Genomic DNA, 24,320 nt, shown 5'->3' with positions numbered 1-24,320 from the left:
AAGGGACAATTGCAGGTGGGGTGGAGACACACACACACACACACACACACACGCACGCACGCACGCACGCACGCACGCACGCACGCACGCACGCATGCACTGAGAGACCAAGAAATTGCTGAAGGCAGGGAAGTATCAATGAAGGATGTGTGGAAACACCTACTGGTGAACCGAGGCTACTCAGATGGGTGAAGTATTAGCATGGACACAGCTGGGATAGCTGCCTTTGTCCTGCCTCTGCATCCCCACAGAGACCTATTTTTCCTCATCTCTCCATCTTCAGACAGGGGGAGTTTGGCAAAATCAGATATTTAGATAACCACAGAACAAAGCAGAATAGGATCAATACTGTAAAAAGGACAGAATTCTTAATTTCATGATACTTCCAGTTTTTAAATTTAGTTTGTTGCCTTCCTTAGCTTTTCTCTTTCTATGAAAAATTTGAAGTTTGTGCTCTAAACACATTTAGCAGGTCCTTATTTAGTGTGAATTAAGTTATTGTTTTTTTCATGCTGATTTAGTTAACTTTTGAGCTGATAATTCTGTTTTACCATATAGAATATCTCAAATACAATAAAAAGCAAATATATGAAAGAGAATTACTTTGTTTTAAATAAGAATCTCTACCAGTAGTAGCGTTTGTGTGTGTGTATGTGCGTGTATAGGTAGTTTTATGAAGTTTAAGGAACATGCTGTCTTTGTCTTCTGATGATGTAATAAACTTAAATCTAAGCACTTATATCTTTTTTTTTTTTTTTTTTTTTTGCTGTACGCGGGCCTCTCACTGTTGTGGCCTCTCCCGTTGCGGAGCACAGGCTCTGGACGCGCAGGCTCAGCGGCCATGGCTCACGGGCCCAGCCGCTCCGCGGCATGTGGGATCTTCCCGGACCGGGCCATGAACCCATGTCCCCTGCATCTGCAGGCAGACTCTCAACCACTGCGCCACCAGGGAAGCCCTAAGCACTTATATTTTGCTTCACTTTAAAAATACCTCAATCCAGGGACTTCCCTGGCCAGCCAGTGGTTAAGACTCCATGCTTCCAATGCAGGGGATGCAGGTTTGATCCCTGGTTGGGGAACTAAGACCCACGTGGCACGGCCAAAAAAAAAAATCTCAGTCTTTTTATATGATGAAAAGTGAAATATGGCTTTATGGTAATTTAATTGCAATTTTGATTCAACAGATATGAAAAAAATGAGACATTTTAATGGAAAATAAAATATAATAATTGATAACCCTGTTGTTGTTTCTGTTTGGTGAGGTAATTTATTAGAGGCAGGAGGCCAAGAAGAAAAAGAAATAGCGCTTTTCTAAATGACTTCATTGTCTTGATTTAGTTGGCTTCTCTGAATCTTGTTCACCTCATATTTCATTACAGGCACATTCCGTCACCACATCTGAACAATGTCCTACGTTTTTGTGAATGATTCTTCTCAGACTAATGTGCCCCTGCTACAAGCCTGTATTGATGGAGACTTTAACTACTCCAAGAGGCTTTTGGAAAGTGGCTTTGACCCAAATATTCGTGACACCAGGGGCAGAACAGGCCTTCACCTCGCAGCAGCCCGAGGGAATGTAGACATCTGCCAGTTATTACATAAATTTGGTGCTGATCTCCTGGCCACAGATTATCAGGGAAACACAGCTCTTCATCTCTGTGGCCACGTGGATACTATTCAATTCTTAGTTTCCAATGGACTCAAAATTGATATTTGGTAAGTTCTGTGGTTTTTGAAGTCTTGTCACTTCTTCCCATTAGTCTGTCAACCAATGATCTAATCTTGGAGTCCATTGATTTTGTTTCCTCACTGATTGAGCACAGCAAGTTCAGAAGGGTATTGAGGACAATGAGTAAGGGAACAAGAGGCTGACTTCTAGATTTATGCTGAAGCAGTGTATGTTTTTCTATGAAGATAGTGGCTAGGTTCTGCTACTAATTAATTGTGTATTGTAAGACAAGGGCACGTGTCAACAATCTATTGCAGCCTGGGCACTGCACATACTGTGTTTAGCTCATTTAATCCTCAGAATGAATAACTCTTAAGGTAGGTATTCATTTTATAGATGAAATAATTGAGACAAGCATTCTGAGTTAAATGACTTAACAAAGGTCACACAGCTGGAACCTGAACCTAGTTCCACCTGATTCCAAAGCTTGTTTGCCTTCTGTCATATAATATACCATGCTAGCTTCATAATCTCTCTGGGGCGCTCACAGTCCTTTTGATACTGAACAATTTGAAGAAGTAGTGGTTTTTTTGGTTTGTTTTAGTGATTCCATCTCTTGAGTGGGAAAGATCAGGCCACTTTAAAAAGTGACCTTGACCTTTAAGCCACAGTTTCATGTTGCCCTAATTTATTGGTGCTCTAGTGTCCCTAAATTTGAATAAGACAGTAAATGGTTCTGCTGCTACAGAACAAGATGTGGTGGGAATTAACTATAGGATTCAGTGTTACTTGGGCTCTCTCCTGTTGTTAAATAGCTAGGTGAACCAAAGCAGCTTATTTGATTGCTTTTGAGCGTGGGTGGGTTTTTTTGTTGTTTGTTTAATTCTTAGACATTTAAAAAATATATATACCCTTCTCATGAAATATATAAATGTCAGATAAGGGTGAATCTAGAATTTTCCAATTAATTTCTAGGAAGATGCCCTCCTTTTCTTTTATTTATTCTCATTTATCTACTCTTGCCTGTATATATTTTTTTTCCTTTTTCTCTAAAACGAAAAAAAAAAAGGTTAACTCAAAATTCAGGTTCCACCTCAACCGCTGGTTCTGCTCTGGGTTTTAATTTCGAGTTAATGGGACCCATGCCTTCCTCACTGAGATCTACACAAATGGCTACTAACAGTATAATATAACCTCTTTATTTTTATGAACTTTTTAGCAATCATCAAGGTGCTACACCCCTGGTTCTGGCAAAGCGCAGGGGAGTGAATAAAGATGTCATCCGATTGCTGGAATCTTTGGAAGAGCAGGAGGTAAAAGGATTTAACAGAGGAACTCACTCAAAACTGGAGACTATGCAGACAGCTGAGAGTGAAAGGTACTTTGATACTTTCAAGTAAAGTGCTTTGATACTTTCTTTGAACTTATATTAGTCCTTATGGCTCCAGATTACAATTGAAAAGCTATTAACGGAAAGTACTGTGTGCCCACATGCACAGAATGTTCTGTTAGCCACTGGGCAAGGGCAGCCTGCTGTATTGGTAGTACAAGTGAAAAGAGCTGAATAAGAGGGAGGGAAACAGGAGTCTGAGAATTTAAGTACAGATCACAAAAAGAATGGAATTTCGAAAAAGGAGGAGAAAGATAAGTCAGGACAAGAACTTGGACAGTATTAGAAAAGACCAAAAAGCTACCTTTCAAAGGTAGGGAATTAAAGTGCTGAGGAAAAGTAAAACAGGAGGAGAGTAAGACAAGACTTAACACATACACAGTTCAGTGATGTGAAAGTGACTTTTACATGAGACGGAACAAATGAAATTTGGGCTCCTGTAAGTAATTGAAGCTAAGATGTAGTGACTGACAGGGTCTCAAATATCTCATCATTTCTCATCTAGAAGCAGTTTAGAACATAGTTCAGGGAGCTCTGGAAAGGTGACCAGGCATCTTTTCTCTGGCATCACGGGCTCAACAGGTAAAGTCTCTAGGCCAGACTTAGTTGTACTAGCATGTAGTTTGGTTGACCGCCATGGAGTTTAAGCTTTCCAGGTATTACAGGGGAGGAAGGATGATGAGCTTTATAGTCTCCTCCCACAATTTTCAGTGGACTAGGGCCCTCAGTAGCTATTGACCCAGTAGCAGATTGACCAAGACTTGGAATTAGGAGCATATGGTCCACTTAGACTGTTGGGATCATTGTTTCTGTGAGTTCCAGATGAAATCCTCTGTTTTTCATAGTTCACCCTTAATTTGATTCTTCTGTGCCCGTGACTCCTTTCCTCCCTCTTCGTGGACTGCCTGGTGTACTCCTTGGGGACCATTAATTCTACTCTCAAGTTTAGGATTATTTTGTTTGTTACAAATACTTATTATTGTCCAAAGAAATTAAACAGTTTTACTTCTAGAACAGTGCATGCTCCTTGTGAGTTATCACTGAAGGCTGGCAGGTACATAAAATAAGAACCCAGAGGTGCATTGCAAGCCCTTCTTTCACCTGTGTGCTCTGGATTGGCAGTCAAGATGCTATAAGCAATTCAATAACATTGAGTTATCTGTTTTTTATTAAAGATCATGTTCTTGCAAAATAACTTAAAATTTATTTTCAAAACTACTTTAAGCTTCTTTACTGTGAAAAATGTCCGAGAATGTGCATTTTCTTGGTATATATTCAGGACGTTGCTTGGTATATTTTGTTAATAGCCAATTTCTTGGCATCTCTTTAGTAGAAATATACTTTATTTTGCCTCAGTTGTGATTATTTATTAACTAAGAAGTGATTAGTCATTTGAGCAATGCAATATGAAGTATTTATTCCTACTTCTTTCACGTACCTGCCATTGCACTTCAGCATGAGAATTTGCATTATTTACGGCATTATGTAAAGCCTGTTCTTTGAAAATTGAATTAGTAATACTTGTACTACCTCGTTGTCCTATCTTACTCCTGCCCTTCAGTGTCATGGTAGGAAGGTGTGGTTGAAGCTTAAATTAAAAAGCTTAAAGCAGCATCATTGGTTATTAGGGAAAATGCAGATCAAAACCACAGTGAAATACCACTTTATACCCAATAGGATGGCTACAATCAAAAAGATGGACAACAACAAGTACTGGCAATGATGTGAAAAAATTCGAGCCGTCATACATTGCTGGTGGGAATGTAAAATAGCATAGCTGCTGTGGAAGACAGTCTGGCAGCTCCTCAAAAAGTTACACAGAATTACCATACGACCCAACAACTCTACTTTTAGGTATACACCCAAGAAAATTGAAAACACATGTCACACAAAAACTTGTACATGAATTTCATAGAAGCATTATTTATAATAACCAAAAGGTGGAAACCACTCAAAAGTCCATCGATGATGAGTGGATAAACAAACTGTCATCTATCCATCTAGTGAAACGTTATTCCACCATAAAAAGGAATGTAATACTGATATGTGCTACAACGTGGATGAGCTTTGAAAACATGCTACATGAGAGAAGCCAGGCACAAAAGGCCAAATATCATATGATTCCATTTATATGAAGTGTCCATAATCAGCAAATAGAAAGTAGTGGTTGCCAGGAGCAGGGGAAGGGGCAGTGGGAAGTGGCTGCTGAAGGTACAGAGTTTATTATAGAGGCGACCAAATGTTCTAAAATTAGATAGTGGAGATGGTTCTACAACTTTGCGAATTTACTAAAAACCACTGAATCACGTACTTTAATTTTTAAAATTTTACTTGTTGCTGTGTGCAGGCTTTCTCTAGTTGCAGCGAGCAGGGGCTACTCTTCATTGTGGCGCGTGGGCTTCTCATCATGGTGGCTTCTCTTGTTGCGGAGCATGGGCTTGAGGCACACGGGCTTCAGTAGTTGCAGCATGCGGGCTCAGTAGTTGTGGCACGTGGGCCCTAGAGCAAGTGGGCTTCAGTAGTTGCAGCACACGGGCTCAGTAATTGTGGCGCGTGGGCTCTAGGGCACGTGGGCTCTAGGGCGCACTGGCTTTAGTAGTTGTGACGTGTGGGCTCAGAAGTTGTGGCTTGCGGGCTCTAGAGCACAGGCTCAGTAGTTGTGGCGCATGGGCTTAGTTGCTCCGCAGCATATGGGATCTTCCCGGACCAGGGATGGAAACTGTGTCCCCTGCATTAGCAGGTAGATTCTTAACCACTGCACCATCAGGGAAGCCCCTGAATCACATACTTTAAAAAGATGAATTTTATAGTACATGAATTACATCAATTTTAAAAAAGTGAGGGAGGGACTTCCCTGGTGGCACAGTGGATATGACTCCATGCTTCCAGTGCAGGGGGCCTGGGTTTGATCCCTGGTTAAAGAACCAGATCCCACATGCATGCTGCAACTAAGAGTTTGCATGCCACAACTAAGGAGCCCATGTGCTGCAACTGTGGAGCTGGTGAGCTGCAACTAAGGAGCCTGTGAGCCACAACTAAGGAGCCCGCCTGCCACAACTAAGACCCTGTGCAACCAAATAAATAAATATTTTTTAAAAAATAAAGTGGGGAAAAGTTTAAAGGGATTGGGTAGTACATGGCATTGTGGCATAGCTGTGTAATGATTAGCCTTTTCTAGAACAGGAGATAAAGCAAGATTTTGAATGTGTTTAGTATTTTCCAGTCCCCTTATGATTCCCTGAAACATAGCATAACTTCTTAAGGGCCTATCAGTCAAGTTGATGAAAAACATTTCCCCACACCCCCTTATATCCTAAGTTTAACTTAGTTCCTTTTTACTCTGTAGGTATGGGATGACAGAGACAGTGTAGGTGACACATGTACAAAAACGATTACACACGCACACACAGACCATCATGCTAGAATCAGGTATTTCCTAGACAGTAGAAAACATTTCATTGGATCAGGTTGCTATAGACAGTTCTGATTGGCAAAACTTCATGGGCTCCTAGAGAACGTGCAACTGAATTCTCATTTTACAGGTCCCTACCCCACCCGCCACTATCCAGAAGTAGAATGTTCCTAGGAAACCTTTCCTTAAGCCGAGATGGCATAAAGCAATTGCCTTAGGACTCATCTTACTAATGGATGCACAAAATAAATCGAGATAAAGCACAGATGCTCACAGACACAGTTCAAAGATATTGCAGCTGGATGCTGAGATGCTGAGTGTAGTTCCTGGGGAAGGAGCTTGGTGGTGCCACTCTTCCTGCAAAATAAACATTAAACACTTTTTGCTTTTCGCCTTTTTTCGTATAAAAGCAAAAATCCTCTTGGGATTACTTTCAGTTAGCAAATACTGGTAGTATTGTAGATGTTTCTTAAAAGTGAGGAGGCATAAAGCAAACTTGCAAAAAATGGGGGATACCTGTATATCTAACACTTTTAAGTATGAGAGCATGTTGACTCAGACGTAGTCAATAAATTTCATGTAAGTCAAAATTAACCTCTCCTGAACTTCTTAAAGTTCTAATCTTATTTTTGAACTTGCTTGAGTTTTCTTTAAATTTTTGTGTTGTTGTAGATTCCCATTGAAAATGTCTTCTCCTATTCAGAAGATAAATATAAAAAAAAGTTTGGATGTCAAACAGATTGGCCCATTAAGAAATCACCTGCCCATGATTAGAGAAGACTCTAAATGCCAGTAAACGCTGAAGTGCCTTTGTTTAACAGTGTCAAGAAGTAAAATAAAGTTGTAGTTACCAAAAAAAAAACTGTCAATTTTGCATGATGAACCAGGCTCTTAAGACATTGTTTTGTGCTGTTTCCATTGTTCTGCCCCAAGATGGTTGGAAGAATATGAAGAGAAGGAGTTTAGGAAGGATAATAACAGCGGTAGATAGTTGATACCTGTGATTATGGTCATTGTGGCTTTAATCTAAATGATACCCTGTTGTTGGTCCTGCATGTTGTGACGTAATTGTGGGTGCTAATCCCTTAGAGCTTCAAATTCATCACTGTGCAGCCTTCCAAATACCAATGTCAGATATACTCTATTTGTAGTGGTCATATTTCTTGCTTATATAGTTACAAAAACCTGAATCAGTGTTTTTATGGTATTTGTGCTACCTTATTTTCAACTAGACTCAGCCTTTATATAGAAGAGAAATAAACCTATATTATGTTATTGTACAAGATGGAACTAAAACCAGTAGGAGGAACCTATTAAGAGGAATTCCTAATGGTTAGCCCTGTCCAAGTGTACAATAGACTGAAGAGTAAGCATCCATTACTAGAGTATTACAGTTTAAAGAAGGAATTCCTTCATTGGTCAGATTATTGAACTAAATTAATAAAAATTCCCTTTTCACTTTAAGATTCACATACTTTATAGAACAGTTTTTTAGACTTGCCCGTCTTTGCTTATTTCCATTAACATGAGTTCTTAAATTTTGAATCATCGTGTTGAATTCTAAATTTCAAATAACCAAAATGTGTTTTGCTTTAGTACCTGGTGGAAACAGCTCATTTGACCTACTTCAAGACTTCTGCTTGGGACGTTTTTATTAGAAAAGGATTTTTAACTGACTCTTCTAGATACTAAACCAAGAAACATAATCATTACTGTTTAGCAGTTTATAGTTAAAGTTAGATTGTCCAGATACCTGCACGTATATAAATCAGTACACAAATGGGTGAGAATATATATATATGTCAGTTTTCTTCTTGTAAATATTGTATTTTAAGGTTGGTCTTTTCTAAACGATGCAGTTCCTATGGTTTTATGTTTTTGAAATGTGTTGTTTCATGCCCTTTCTTTTCCCTTTGCTTCTCTCACAGTGCCATGGAAAGCCATTCCCTCCTCAATCCCAACCTGCAGCAAGGTGAGGGGGTCCTGTCCAGCTTCCGAACCACGTGGCAGGAGTTTGTAGAGGATCTGGGCTTCTGGAGGGTGTTGCTCTTGATCTTTGTCATTGCTCTGCTGTCTCTTGGCATCGCCTACTATGTGAGTGGGGTGCTACCCTTTGTGGAAAACCAGCCTGAACTGGTGCATTAGAAGAGCCCATGGGAGAGGAGGCAGATGCCAGTGTCCTGGCTTCCGTTGTTTGTTCTCAGTTTCTCAAAGTTTTCTCTTGGTGCAAGGCAGTGAGGGCTGTACATTTTTTCTTTTTGCAGTTTTACACATCGTAATCCTTGTAGAAGAACTAACTACATACTGTAGTCAAGTATACTGTCCTAAAGCTACCTCCAACTCAGCCTGACTTCTTAGGAAAGGCCTTGTTTAATAAAAACATGGAAGTGACTAAAGAATGAGAGATAGAGGATGAGACTAGGAAATCCTTGCTACAGAAATCTTACCCTAACATAAGACCAACTAAAGTGAAGTGTTTGAAGGTTGTCTTATATGATTAGTTTTCGTTGGTAGTTTTGTTTTGTTTTTATTTTTACAAGAGTTGCTTTTCTCTTTTTATTTACTCTCTCTGGGGAATATCGGGGGCGGGGGCTAGGGGAGAATGAAGCATTCAGCTTAAAACTTGAAGTGCTTTTTTCAAATCCTGTGTAGAGCAAATCAGTATTTTTGGAATGCTTGGTTTGTTTTAATATTTTCAAGTCTAGTCACATACCAAACAGAACTTTTGAAAATGAGCTGTAGTTTCCTCAAAAATGACTGATTTGATCTTATATTTATTTGTTTTTAGGATAATTTTGATTTTTTTCTAAGCTGCTTTGCTTGTTGATATCTGTGACGAATGAACTTGAGAAGTTCATTTTGTTCATTTGTCAGTTTCCCCTAGTGTTTATTTCAGAGATATTCTATTCATCAAAAATGCAGTCAGAAAACTTTCTCTACTCAGTAGTTAGCAGGGGAAAATAATTCTGATGTTTAAACGTCACTGTAATTCTGTAGTACTATTATTATGGTGAAAAATTCAGTTCTATAAGCTAGCTGTGTTGTCACAATTGTATCATAGTTCATAATTTTTTCATTTTATGTGCAATCCTGTTTAGAGGCCCTGTTAGAATTGTGGTGACAATCCCATACATGTCAGTTGTTCTCTGATGGCAAGAATGGATGGTGTATTTCTGAATTAACAGTGTTGAACTCTATTGTACTAGGTGTCATAAACTCTTTCTGAATGCTAATATTATGTAAATTGAAATATGGCCCCCAAACTGTATTGCAGCTTTTAGCAGTTGTTTGAAGGCCTCTTTTGTTAATGATTCTGCTATTTTTAAGTCATATTCTTGGGTTATTAAAAAAGGATGTGAAGACTTGAGAATTAATTCATTGGGTGTAGTCAGAAAATTATAGTGAAAGAACTAACGGTTTTATTTTTTAGAACATAAGTCATCTAAGCTACCGCTAATTGAATTGTTGCTAGAATTGGAAATTATAATTTAAAGCAGAATTGGTATTTCTGTGATTCTTTTTGCTTCTTAATATTTTCTCTTTTGCATTTTTATATCTAGGATTGAGGCATTTTTCTTTCATGTGACTTTGTCCTGTCTTAAAGAGCTGTTCTAAAATTCCTGATTTACCTGGCTGCCTCAGGATCAGCTCATAGCATCTTGCTTTTAGGTTAGATACAAACAAAATTAATCATACTTGGTGTAAATACAGCAAACCGTGGATGTTAGAATGGAGAACACTAGAACTCAAAATCAAAGTATATTCAGATTAAAAGCTTTGGAATTAGCTTTGCTTTTGTTTGTAACTCTAAACAGATGTGCAAAATTGGTTAACATGTATGTAAATATATTGCATTTTTTAAAGATTTATGTTTCCTTTTAAGTGCTGATTTCTTTGTATTCTATTCTCTGCATTCAGTATTCAGTAATACTACCAATAAACGTATTTATAATCTCTTAATCACAATCTGTTTGCTTAGGTATCATTGTTTTTCTTTTAATTTAGGATTTTTTTAAATGGGTTCCAATTGGCTGTTCATAAAAACAAAGTTTTTTTTTCAAACCTGATGTAATAGGTATATCACGTTTCACATATGTTAGCCTTATAAATGTTCTGACACTAATTTGGGTGAATTGCTTTTGGATTTAAGCGTGATAATAACTACCATGATTAAGCACCTCCCAATTTTATAGGTCAGTTCACGTGCCTCATCTCATTTCATCCTTATGTTCACCCCACCCCTGCTGTATTTTCCCCATTTTATAAGATGAGGAAACTGATACTAGGAGGTTTAAGTAACTTGTCCAATATCAGACAGCTAGGACATAGTGGAATAGGGATTCCACATTCAGGCTCTATCCCCAATTATAAGTTTGCTTTTTCCTCCTGCCCTGCTGTCTGTCATGAGTCTGGCAGTGGAACCATCTAGAATCTTGCCTACTGCCGTCTCAGCAACACCTGTTACTAAAATTTTCACTCCTGTTTCCAAATACTTACCTTTTCCTCATCCTATAATGCACCATTTTTCCACATCCTCCCAGGATTACTAACCCTTCCTATTGAAGCTCAATCCCTGGCATGTTCAGAAAATCTAACATAGTTAAACATTTCTGACTGCCCACTTCTCTCCCTCTCATTCCTCATCACTTACTATACTCAGTAAACAGGTACAGTTGACCCTTGAACACTGCAGGGGTTACTAGGAAGTAGGGGCACTGACCACCGCACAGCTGAAATCAGCGAGTAACTTGACAGGGGGCCCTTGGTATCTATGGTTCTGCATCTGCAGATTCAGCCAACAGTTGATGATCTTGCAGTACTGCACTACATATCTTTTTTTAAGATTTATTTATTATTTATTTATTTATTTCTGGCTGTGGCTGGGTCTTAGTTGCGGCACCCGGGATCTTTGTTGAGGCGTGCAGGATCTTTCGTTGTGGCGCGCAGGCCCTTTGTTGTGCTGCACGGGTTCCTCTTCTCTAGCTGTGGCGCACAGGCTCCCGGGTGCGTGGGCTCTGTAGTTTGCAGCACGTGTGCTCTAGTTGAGGCGTGGGCTCAGTAGTTGTGACGCATGGGCTTAGTTGCCCTGCGGCATGTGGGATCTTAGTTCCCCGACCAGGGATCAAACCCACATCCCCTGCATTGTAAGGCAGATTCTTTACCACTGGACCACCAGGGAAATCCCTGTACTACGTATTTAAGAAAAAAAGTCCAGATATAAGTGGACCCATGCATTTAAAACCCTCGTTCAAGGGTCAACTGAATTTTTTTTTAAAAGCCTGGTGGGATTTTTTTTTTTTTTTTTTTTTTTTTTTTTGGCTGCGTTGGGTCTTCGTTGCTGCACGCAGGCTTTCTCTAGTTGTGGTGAGCAGGGGCTGCTCTTCGTTGCGGTGCATGGGCTTCTCATTGTGGTGGCTTCTCGTTGCAGAGCACGGGCAATAGACACGCGGACTTCCGTAGTTGTGGCTCACGGGCTCTATAGCGCAGGCTCTGTAGTTGTGGCGTACGGGCTTAGTTGTTCTGCGGCATGTGGGATCTTCCTGGACCAGGGCTCGAACCCATGGCCCCTGCATTGGCAGGCGGACTCTTAACCACTGCGCCACCAGGGAAGTCCTCAACTGAATTTTTTTTTTTTTTGGTCTTTTTGATGATAAGTTTCATGAGAGCAGGGACTTCGTCTGTGTTTCCTTTCCTGTTTGTTCACAGTGCACCCTGTAGAACTCTTTGAACACAAAGACTTTTTTTTTACAATAACTGTATTTTTTCTTTTCAGATTTAAACGTGCTTTTCACACGTTTCCTCCAACAGGCTGCATGTGTGAATGTGCTGACCATTCTTCTTCCGCAGTATGCCTGCCACTGGATGGAAGGGCTAGAGTCTTGTACCCCTGGCTTCTTTATGTAAGAGCATGCAGGCTTTCCACTAGGATAGCCTGCCTCACATTTACCACAGGTTTTTTAAAAAAAGCATAGTTGCTCTCTATTTTACCACATGGTATTAGAAGTCCAGAAACAATAGTCACCTTTTGTTGTTGTTGTTGTTTTATTTTAACCAGACCTCAGTCTTTGACTTGTGAAATTGTTTATGAATGTATCAAAGTGCTTTCAGCTGCAAGAAGCCAAAATCCAAATTCAAAGTGGCTTAAACCATAGGAAATGTATTGACTTATGTAACTGGAAGCCCAGAGGTAGAGTAGACCCCAAGGGTGACATAATCCAAATCTAGCTCAGTTACCTTCTGCTTTTCGCGCTGTCCTCCCGTTTGTTGGTTTCATCCTCCAGCTGGATCTGAGATGAGTCCAGAATTTTCAGGCCTGACATGCATTTGTGACCATGCAGAGAAGAAGAAAGAAACCATCTTTCCTCTGGTGTTCTCCTAGGAAGCTGTCCTGCCGAGTCCCCAGCCGACTTCCTCTTGGTTTCATTGGCCGACATTACATCGTGTACCCTATTCTCAAACCAGCCAATGCCGTGCACTGATTTACTAGGCCTAGCTTGATGGATCAGTCATCGGGGAGGGTGGGTTGGTAGGATTAATGTGATTGGCTTGGACCAATTGTTTTAGAAATGATGGGAGGTGCTGCTGGCAGTAAGTGGGCAGGGCCCGTAGATGTTTTATGTCTTACAGAACATGGGGCAGTTTAGCACAACAAAGAATCATTCCACATCCCACATGATTCTTGAATGTTCTACTGGTCATCGATATGGGTGGTTGTTTTTTTTTTTAAGTTTGTTATCCGAGCCTAAACCCTAACTCCATTTTACATTTTAAAGTATTTTTTCATACGGTTTTAATATACCCTGAATTTTCTAAGAATACAACCACAAGATAATTGCGGGGAGATTCTACTCTATTTTGTTCAAAGCTTGACCAGGAATTATACCTCTTCCAAGAAATCTTGTTATTGAAGGCAGTGTTACTGATGATAATTGAGTCCTCCATATAATTCTCTGTGTGGCTACTGATGATGTCACTGTTTCTTCTAGTGTAGCTGTGCCTGGGTCTTCACATATTGAAATGCACACTTTGTTATCAATTACTTTCCCTTTAATTTTCCTTTATATTACATGATTTATATTAAATCATTTTATTTCAGCAGTTGTTACTCACTTTTATCTGGGATGTATACTAGAGCTTCTTTTAGTCATCTTGGTATACCTTTTCCTAGTAGTTTATCTTGGAGGGTACACCAGGAAGTAGCATTTCTCAAAGTTAATAGAACACTGGGGAGAAGAAAAGAAGCCAGCATCTGGTTAAACCTTTTAAAATTGTTCAAGCTGAAATAATCCCAGCTGTGCTAGATGAAGTAGGACTTTGGGATCAGGCCCATTCCTTTGAGCTCTGAAGTCGATTCAAAACAGTTTTCTAGGGAGGATCTTGGCCTTGCTATGGGTACCTCCTTGGCTTCCCTCAAAGTACAGATAGGCTGGCACTCTGCTCAGTCGCTCATGTGTTCGTTCTGTTCATTTTACGTCACAAACGGACAGCTCCACGTAAGGCATAGGGGTCTGTGCTCATTAGGCAACAGAGGTTTGGTCACGCTCCAGTTAGATGTCAAGGAATAATACAATCTGGAGTTCTTGTTGCCTAATACTCCTCAAAAACTTAGCTGATAACAGTATTAAGAGAGTATTCCTTGGAAGCTCTTTTAGGTCAGCACTGTCCAAATTTTCTGCAGTGATAGAGATTTTCTGTTTCTGTGCTGTCTGGTGTGGTAGCCACTCATCACTGTGGCTACTCAAATTAACTTAAATTAAATTAGAAATTCAGTTCTTCTTTAGCACAGTTATCTGAGCCTGAAACCCAACTCCATTTTACATTTAACAAAACTAGCCACATTTCTAGTGTTCAGTAGCCACAAGAGGCTGTTGTATTGGACAGCATTTCTGCAGAAACTTCTTTTGGACAGCACTGTTCTCAAATCTACCTTGGGCTCGTCGGGTCAGGGTAGTGCTAGCTGCGGGACTGTATTAAGGCAGTTTCCACCGCATTTGCTTTTACTGAGCTCTTTGTTATCAAGTGGTAACATTGTAACAGTGCTTATTAACTCACTTAATCCTCAGCAAATTGCTGTTGTATCCCCACCTCACAGGGCAAATGAGGTCACCCTGAGGCAGGTTGGAAAAACGCCCCAGGTCACACAGCTATTAAGTGGCAGAGCTGGGGTTTGAAGTCTGACAGGATAGGACTGGAGTCTCTTCTAACCGTTGCGCTGTGATGCCTCCGTCTGCTTAGTTGTGGTGCCATCTTGAAGTATGAATTGTCTCGAGGACTAGCCCAGTGTGTGAACCACTGCATCTATTCTAAGGAAAGTTACTGAGCATGCTGTTGGCACAGCTCTTCAGTATGAAGACCCCGATTGCTTTTTACAACCACAGATAACTGCATTTCTGCTGAGCTTTACTTCCATCTTATGTTCTCTATGAATTATGTAGTTGATCAGGTAGAATCTCTTTCACATCAGATGCTGAAAAGCTTAATGCCAAATTTGGGTTCCACCAGAAGCAATTGTAATCCTGGTCATTATGGTGATTTATTAGAACCTCATTCCTGGTTTATTTTATATCTTCATCTTTAGTTTTATTTTCCTATTCTAAATGTTCACTCTGAATGTATGCTATTCTGTATTATTTAAGCCCCCTTAAATCATTTTTGGATCATGATGGGGGGATGGATAGTTAATTAGACAGTTATGAGTTTGGACTGAAAGAACTACCACAAAACTACCTGTCAGTTTCTGGAAACTAATGGCAGAAAAGGCATTGACCTTTTGCAGTTGGAAAAAATAGTTTGTGGCCTCCTATTCAAAATGCAGTTATGGTTTTTGGCATGGCTGCAATTGTTAGTTTACCTCATTTATATGTCTCTCCTTGTTCCAAAAAGGATTTGAGTTCAGCTGAATAAGCAGGTATTAGTCTAAACTTTGGAAATCAAATGTCCTAGTTCTATTCTAGCATTTTGGTGAATCATTTGAGTGAAGCCTGAAAAATCAACATTAACAAGTACTATAATCATAGAATTTTAGAGATAGGGGGCCATTAGAAATCACCTGGAGAGGGTAGAGGACCAAGAAGAACTCAATGACTGTGGTCCCTCAAGTAAGAAAGGGGCAGAAACGTTAGGTGAATCCACTCTATTACTCTTACCTCAACTACACTGCGCCTTACTCGCATGGTCTCCATCCCTCCAACCCCCACATGCTATTCTAAATGTTATTTTAAAATGTGAGTATCTGGCGTTAGATACATAAAGATAAACCTTGCATTGTGTTCTGTGTATTTTAATAATTAACCAAATACTGACCTGTTTAGTAAGCTGTTGCTGTCATAAGCCAAGGATGTATTTTCCTGTCACCCAAGTCTCCTTTTTTTTTATGAACAGGAGAATCACCATAAACTATCATCTTCTCTTGATAAACATTTTAAGTGAGAAATCTTTTCAGTTCTCAAAAAAAAAAAAAAAAAAACCTGCAGCAAATAATGGACTTCTCTATAAAGTACCTTACACCGTGGAAATGCTGTGAGGAAGCTAAGTAGAAAGTTCCAGAGTACCACTGTGTCCCTGGTAAGTCACAGTACTTCTTCTTTTGTTGTTGTTTTTTTGTTTTGGCCACACCACATCGCTTGCGAGATCCTAGTTCCCAGACCAGGGATTGAACCTGGGCCTTTGGCAGTGAAAGCGCAGCGTCTCAACCTCTGGACCACCAGGGAATTCCCCACAGTACTTCTTAGTAGAACAACTATTTCTTCAATACTACTGTCTGCTCCATGCTTTTCATTCAAGTTAGGAGATTGATGGTTACAGGACCATTTGTAAACTCAAGCCCTAGAGTTATAACATGCCCTGCCTGATGGTGTTTAACAAGGCCATTCACTGCCTGGTTCCCTAGTGTGTCAGGGATGTCTTGTGGGTGTTAATTGAGCTGTTCAATAAGTGTTCCTGTGTGTCCTTTCCCACATCTTTGGAAGCATCTCTAAAGAGAGAAATGTGTGAAGATAGGAAAATAACCCACACCAGGATAATGCTATCACTGTATCTGCTTAGGAATCACTCATTTTAGGGGTATTCACTAGACTCTTCTCCCCGCTTTCTTTTCCCAAAGGTTTTGTTTTGTTTTACTTCCGGGTTACTTTTTTCATGTCCAGTTAGTCTGAGGATCAACTTAATAATAAGCTCTGACCAAGGATAATTCCAACTTGAAATGTGCAATAGTAAATCTATTCCTGAGATTTAAAAAAATAATAATAAATGGATAATTTTTTTATTTGCTGGAATCATTACAAATTAATATATACGTATATTATTTTATGAATAATATATTTCAGCAAATTTTAGTTGTTTTCTTTTTCTCTTTTTTTACAGTACCCCTTGATGGGCTTTTAAAATTATATGGTATGCAGTGTTAGCACTACAGAATGCTTACGTTTTGTGTGTGTCCATAAGCCAAATTCCTTTTTTTGGAGGTTCAAGGATAATTGCTAGCCTAATTCTCTTGCATCTTCATGCTATAAATTACAAGTATTTAGAAGTGCGGCATTGCAGAGATAGTTGTTTCTTCCTGTAATTGGGCTATGAGAAGGTTATTCTTTGTGACAATAAAAATTAATATTCCCTTTCTTTGGGGATTAATTTCTAAATTTGAAGACTCTGGGTCGGAGTTGGCCGGACTGTTGCACTGAAATTTCAGCCCCTAAGAAACAAAAATAGGTTTTGAAATAGTTTCTAGGTTACTGGCACAGAAAGCTGGCTAAAAGCTGTAACTTACTTTGGGTAAGTCCTAGTTAGTACAATTCCATCAGCACAGGCTGTGCTTTCAGACTCTGACTCAAATTTAGGAGAAAATAAAATGTAAGGTTCCTTAAATTCTTACTCTGTAAGTTTAGGCTTGGGTGATTCTCCTTTATTTTAGTAGAGCCCCTGATTTGGGGAGGGGAGACATTTAATCAGTTCTGTATTTCACCTTACTGAACTATCCACATTCATTTGTTATTTTAGTTTAAGTTATAGTTTGGATCAGATGGTGCAGGCTGTAGTTATACTGGAAAACATAACTGCTTTAATAATTGCTTTATTAATTACAACCCTCATCCATTATTTTTCATACCAGTGGCCTTATAGAACCTTCCATGCGTCATCTCATTAGCTCTGTGAGCTCCCTCCTCAGTAAAGGAGCCTCTCAGCCATCAGTAGAGCCCAGAGACCTCTCCAATGATAGGGAGAAGGGAATGCCCCGGCTCATAACCTCTGAACTGTCCCATCTCAGGTATACATTGGGAAGGGAAGTACCTTTATAAACACCTGTGACATTTAAAAATTCCAAATGCGCACCTTGTAAGACTCAAGAGGGTGATTTCCACTGAGTTCCATGAGAAAAGATCCAGATGTTAGTGGCCACTTTTGCTAAATTCTTTTCGAAGGGATTCCTCTAATAGAAGTGCTCTTGTTGCTAACTTGGAAATGAGAATTATGGGAGCTTCTATTTTCTCTCTAACTGAGCTTGTTTTCTGTTTAGGAAGCATGAAGCTTTTCTCTCCTGGTTTTTGTATCTGTGATTATGTTGGTGCTGTCATGACATCCTCTTGCCTAACTACCAAAATGTTTTCTTGGCTGAGCTTAGAAACCCACTATACTTCTACGATCTTCAAAATATATGTGCTGGTCCATGGTATGGGAACACACTAGGTCCTCAGTCAGCAAACCTTCAGTCATTCTGGAATTCCCATTCTGGAAAGTGGCAGCCCCGGCCTCCAACACAGAGAAGCAATGCCCCTTCTTATTTCTCCTTTGACAAACCCTGTACCTTTCCAAGGCCTGCCCTGCCCTAGTCTCGAGCTGTAGTTAGAGGAAAGAGAGATTGAGACTTGGAAGGCAAGCAATTATCTTGTTCTCTGGTCCTGACTCAGATAATGCTATGAGTAGAAGGGGCCCGGAGCTTCCACTCCCCTAAATTACGATTCTCTTTCTACAAACTAAACGTCTGCCCCTGCTTAGAATACAACTTCTATTAAATCAAGCGGCTTATTCTTTTTTTTTAATAGTGTTTTATTTGTTTTTACTTGTTGACAGTTTGCTTCATTTATTTATTTATGGCTGTGTTGGGTCTTCGTTTCTATGCGAAGGCTTTCTCTAGTTATGGCAAGCGGGGGCCACTCTTCATCGCGGTACGCGGGCCTCTCACTATCGTGGCCTCTCTTGTTGCGGAGCACAGGCTCCATGTGGGATCTTCCCAGACCAGGGCTCGAACCCGTGTCCCCTGCATTGGCAGGCAGATTCTCAACCACTGCGCCACCAGGGAAGCCCGAGGCTTATTCTTATTAGAAAGAAATTATTCCAATTCCAAAGTTACGTGGCTGTACCCTTTTTCTCCTGCTGGTTGAAATTCTTTATTGTCTTTAATGGAGTCCTAATGACCCAGACAGTGGTCCAGTTTTGGTTCCCTGGCTTACAGCTGCTCAAGTAACGTTCTCAGCTGTGGAATAAATGTGGACTGTCAACTTATTTTAAATGTCAGCCTTTTAAAATATGTATGGATATATGATATTTCTTGATCATTTAATTCAGATAAAATAAGTTGTAACAGAGAGTCGACATGGTGCTTCCAAGTGGCAAAAATGGATATGAAAGGAGGAGATGAGGTGCCCCACCTTCAGCACCCAAGGGAGACACACACACACACACACACACACACACACACACACACACACACACACACACACACACACACACACACACACACACACACACACACACACACGTCTCCCTGCCCTACCATTTATCAGATTCATATGAAAACAAAATAAACAAGGCACACCTTTGCACAATCAGCTTCTTTTTGTGACCAGTAGGCAAAATGGTGTGATGGTGAAACACCTGGGCCTTGGAGTCAGGCAGACCTGGTTTGGATCCCAAGCCCACCGTTAGAACTGGGTGGCCTTGGGCGGGTTACGCACCCCCTCTCCCCAGCCTCAGGGTCATTGACTGTTAGCTGACAATAGTAACAGTAACTGGAGGATGAAGGAGACAACAGCATGTCAGAGGCTCAGAGTGGGGCCTGGTGAGCAGTGACTCTCAATTGTAAGCATAATTATGCGACTGCTTCCCCTTTAGGCCAACTGCTACCTAGAACTACCTCCACTTTAAAAAGCTTTTATTTGCAGAAGGAGAGGACAGCTTCTGTTCTCTTGTGATTGGTCAGGCCCTCAGGTGCTGGCTGATTGGGTTCTCAGATGACCGGATGGCTTCCCCTCTTCTTTGAGCTTTCATTAAATAATACCTTTCTTATTAGCTCAAGAGGATGTGCATCACAGTCGCTGCCAATCCCCCCAGAACCCTCCTGTAGGTTTCTGTAAGGAAGCCGAGGGTCTTGTAGCTGAGAAGCTGCAGAATACTTGCCTCTGAGTGTTGAGAGATCTGAGGGCAAGAACAAAATAGGCCTTGTGCTTTCCAGGTCCACACACTTATTCTCTTGTTTGGTCCAAGAGCATCTCTGTAAGGTAGCAGAACTGGGTTTTTTTTTTTCCCTCCCCACCTTTACAGAGGGGGAAACTGAGGCTTAGAAGTTCTGCAAGGCAAAACAGAAGCTGAATCTAGGCCACCTAACCCTCCAGGTCAGCTCTCTCTGCACCTGGCTGCCCTCACCAGAGCATTGGAGGCTGAGAGAGGAGGGACACAGGGGCTAGTATCCCTGGCAGGTGGGGCTGTCCCCGGCACGACTTACGGAGCAGCATCTCTGCAGTTAGAGAGACCTCCCCACCGGGCTCTCCCTGTCCAGGCCCGCCCTGCAGGCTGCTCAGCACACCTGCCACCCTCCTCCCTCCCAGTTCCTCAAGGCGAGGTCAGGGGACCATCCCCTCCTCTGCCAGGGCAGGATGTGAAGACCTCCACCAGGCAAATCACATCCATTTGATATTGAATAAAAGCCTGCTACGGTGTCTGAAGTGACAGCTCCCTGGTGGGTGATGTCATGCTGTTTTGTTTGTCTCCATGAACTGTGGGGATCCGATTTCAGTTGTGAAGAAAATAGTCTGGGGAAAAAAGTTACTTCATTTGGAAAATTCCAAGAAGCCATAAATATAGTTTGCAGCTGATGAAAGTGTAGTCACAGGTGGACAATGGCTTTGGGATAGAAGAAGAGCTCCCAAGAGGCTGGGTCCTTCACCCCACCACTGCCATCAGCAGCCCTGCTTCCCTGGTGCTTCTGGCAAAATCCCCAGCAATCCCCTCTCTGCTGAGCAGACCCCATAACCCAGCGGCGAGCTGCCTGGGGACGTGTTTTCCCTGGTCTCCATCCTAAATTGCCTCCTGCCCAGTCCATCCCTGGAGTATCTGGCACAATGGGGCCTGCTTCCCTCTCGTAAATGGTTGACCTGCATTTCTGAGTTGCTGTTAAAGAAAATGAAAAATAATATCTTATTTTGTTGTTTTCCTTTCTTATACACTTTCTGGCCTTGCAATCTCTTGCGAATCCTTTTTGCTTTTCATATTCTTCTTTTTTTCCCCTACAGTTGGCACAGTGAGTGAGAGAGAGAAAACAGAGGATGAAATTCTATTTTGCTTTTCATGAGAAACTAAAGAGTGTAATTTCCAGTCCAGATCCCCAGCCCTGAGTCAGGAAGGAATAACCACTTAATAGCCAGGCAAGACCAGAGGCAGATTGCTTACATCCAGGGGCAAGTTTTCAAGAAATGCATCTCTCTCTCTCTCTTCAATTATATAAAAACAATATGGCAAGATTACAGAATTATGGAAGACAGGAGAGTCTCCCCAACTCAACCCCTCCTTCCATCCTTGTGTCTACCTGGCGCCAGGTCCCTAGGTCACTGAGCCCCTCATACTGTCTTCCCTGTCACCCCAGCCTCCAGTTTTGCGCATTCTCCGCCTGGGACCTGGCCTCCACGGTATCCCCAGGCTCTGGGAGCTAGTCTTTCCTGACCCTTGCTCACAGCCTCACATCTCCATCCCTGAATCAGTTAGCAGCACCTGGCCCCTTGTGCTCGTGCTGATTACAGGAGCCCTTCCCTTTGGCCTAAGGTCCCAGCAGCACAGGTCTGCCAGCCTGGGTGCCCACAGTGGCGGCCTACCACTGCCATCCTGTAGGTGTGAGCTGGGGGCCGCCCCAGCTTTGACACTGCCCCAGGCACAGCAGGCGCCTGCCAGGCCACAGGGTCAGGGCAGGGGCTCTGGGACAGGGCATGGAGCCAGCCCTCCTCTACCTCCCAATCCCCTCCTGTTCCGCCCGGTTCCTGGACACGTGGGACTTCAGTAGACATCTGAGGAACCACGGGGGAGACCATGTGTCTCTGGGAGGGCTTACAGCCCCTCAGGCAAAGCATAGCCAGATGATAGAAAAATAAAAACAAAGCGAAGCTTCTTTAAAAGTCCCCATTAACCCAATTAGTCAAATCCTGAAGGGGCCTTTGTCTTAATGGAATTCTACTATATCTCAATATGACTTGAAATAAAGGAGCCGTCAGTTTGCATTTAGGAAGTGTGGATTTTCAAGCTCATGGGATTTGACCTCTAGACACGAGTAGTTTCTCCTCATAGATCAGGCTGTCCCGTAGAAATACAATGCAAGCCACTGAAGGAATTTTAAATCTTCTAGTAGCCACATTTCTAAAAGGTAATAAGAAATGGGTGAACTTAATTTTTAAAGTATATTTAACCCAATACATCTAAAATAGTAAGATGGAATCAATATTAAAAAGCATGAATGAGCTATGTTACATTCTTTTTTGTACTAAGTCTTTGAAATTTTACCCTTCCAACACGCCTCGGTCTGGACCGGCCACGTTTCACGTGCTCAGTACCCACATGGGGCTAGTGGCTCCTATTGCTTGAACAGTGCAGTTATAGACAAATGTCACCATCCGGGGAAGGTTCCCTTGAGATATGACCCTAGGAAGTGAGAACACAGCTGCAGCCCAGCAAACCAGAGGCCCTACTCTGAGACCTTAGGACACAACCAAAATCAGCAGGAGTCCAAAGCCTCCCCCAGTTTTCGCAGTCCTGACATGGGGTGGGATCCCCCCAGATGCATCTTTTCTCTGTAGTCTCTTGTTTCAGCCTCATCAAATATGGGTTGATAGGCCAGGAGTGGGACGTTTTCTCCTTCTGGAGAAACTTCATTAATTTACTCAACAAGTCCTTACTGGGCAGCTTCTATGTGCCAGGCACTGTTCTAGGACTTGGGATACAGCAGTGAACAAAACAGATTCCTGCCCTTGAGTAGACAGACAATAAAAAGTAAACAAAATAAGCAGATCGAAGGGTCTATTAGAAAGTCATAAGTGCTATGGAAACAAAGGAAAAAATAGAGCAAGGTAAGGAAATAAGTGCCGGGATGGGGCAGGTTGAAGTATTCAATTTCATGGTCAGAGTAGGTCTCCTTGAGAAGGTGAGTTTTGAGCAAGTCTGTATGCAGAGAAGGAGGCAAGGAAGTTGGCCACTAGAGCATCCAGACAGAACAACTAGAGCAAAGACCCTCAGGTGGGCAGGAATATACCTGACACTATTGTTCGGTAAACAGCAAAAAGACCAGTGTGTCTGGGGAGGAGTGGCAAGAGGGAGAGTATGAGGAGATGAAATCACAGGGACAAGCTGGTGAGGGGCTAGATCATGCAGGGCCTTGCAGATCATTGCAAGGACATTGGCTTTTCTGAGAAAATCATTATAGAGTTTTGAATAGCATTGCTCTGACTTAAATTTCAACAGAGCCACTCTGGTTGCTGTGTTGGGAATAGAGTGGAGGAGGGCAGGAGCAGAGGCAGGAGGGCTAGTTAGGAGTCTGTTTCAACAATCCAGGTGAAAGATGATGGTGCTTGGACCAGGGTAGTAGCAATGAAGATAATGAAGAATAATGTTTTCAAGGTAGAGCCGATGGGAGAAAGAATAGTCAAGGATGACTCCTGGGTTGTGTTTTTTTTTTTTTTTTGGTTGCACTGGGTCTTAGTTGCGGCAGGCAGGCTCCTTAGTTGCTGCTCACTGGCTCCTTAGTTATGGCACACGGGCTCCTTAGTTGTGGCATGAGAACTCTTAGTTGCGGCATGCATGTGGGATCTAGTTCCCTGACCAGGGATCAAACGTAGGCCCCCTGCATTGCGAGCATGGAGTTTTATCCACTGTGCCACCAGGGAAGTCCCGACTCCTGGGACTTTTTTTTTTTTTTTTTTTTTTTTTGCGGTACGCGGGCCTCTCACTGTTGTGGCCTCTCCCGTTGTGGAGCATAGGCTCCGGATGCGCAGGCTCAGCGGCCATGGCTCACGGGCCCAGCCGCTCCGCGGCATGTGGGATCTTCCCAGACCGGGGCACGAACCCACGTCCCCTGCATCGGCAGGCAGACTCTCAGCCACTGCGCCACCAGGGAAGCCCTCCTGGGACCTCTGACTTGAGCACATGGTAAGATGTCAGGGCCATCGAGATAAGAAAGGCTGCACATGGGCAGGTTTGTGGGAGAAGACCAGAAGTTCAATTTTGAACGTGTTGAATTTGACATGTCTGTTCAACATCCAAACAGAAATATCAAGTAGGCAGTTGGAATTATGAGTCAAGAATTTGGGAAAGAGATCAGGGCTGGAGATACAGATTTGAGAGTTTCCAGCATATGGGTGGAATTTAAAGCCTTGACTCAATGAAGTCATCTGAGAAGTGAGTACAAAAAAGAGTATTCCGAGACACTCCAACATTAAGATGTTGGGAAGATAAGGAGAACCAGCAAAGGGGATTGAGGAGTAGTGAGTTAGGAGGAAAACCAAGAGACTATTGTGTCCTGGAAGCCGAAGGAAGAAAGCGCTTCAGGGAAAAAGGTGAGAACTGTATAGAATGCTCCTGACAGGTCAAGTAAGATGTGA

The 24,320-nt window shown here is 41.8% G+C and overlaps 1 protein-coding gene across 2 annotated transcripts in view; it reads left to right on the top strand.

Annotated features, from left to right (window-relative positions):
• The window catches only part of ANKRD46 (ankyrin repeat domain 46), a 37,293-nt gene extending 26,868 nt beyond the window's left edge, over positions 1-10,425 (top strand). For both annotated transcript variants that reach the window (XM_082858875.1, XM_082858876.1), the window contains exons 3-5: positions 1,380-1,716; positions 2,889-3,047; positions 8,400-10,425. In XM_082858875.1, coding sequence (XP_082715001.1) covers positions 1,406-1,716; positions 2,889-3,047; positions 8,400-8,616 — 687 coding nt within the window. In that variant the 5' untranslated portion in view covers positions 1,380-1,405 and the 3' untranslated portion in view covers positions 8,617-10,425. The remainder of the gene's footprint in view (positions 1-1,379; positions 1,717-2,888; positions 3,048-8,399) is intronic.
• The last annotated feature ends 13,895 nt before the right edge of the window (positions 10,426-24,320 follow it).

The sequence above is a fragment of the Leucopleurus acutus genome (assembly GCF_964270905.1).
Source record: "Leucopleurus acutus genome assembly, chromosome: 17".
NCBI lineage: Eukaryota > Metazoa > Chordata > Mammalia > Artiodactyla > Delphinidae > Leucopleurus > Leucopleurus acutus.
Note: the sequence above shows the minus strand (reverse complement) of the source record. Positions and strands in the feature narration are given on the sequence as shown.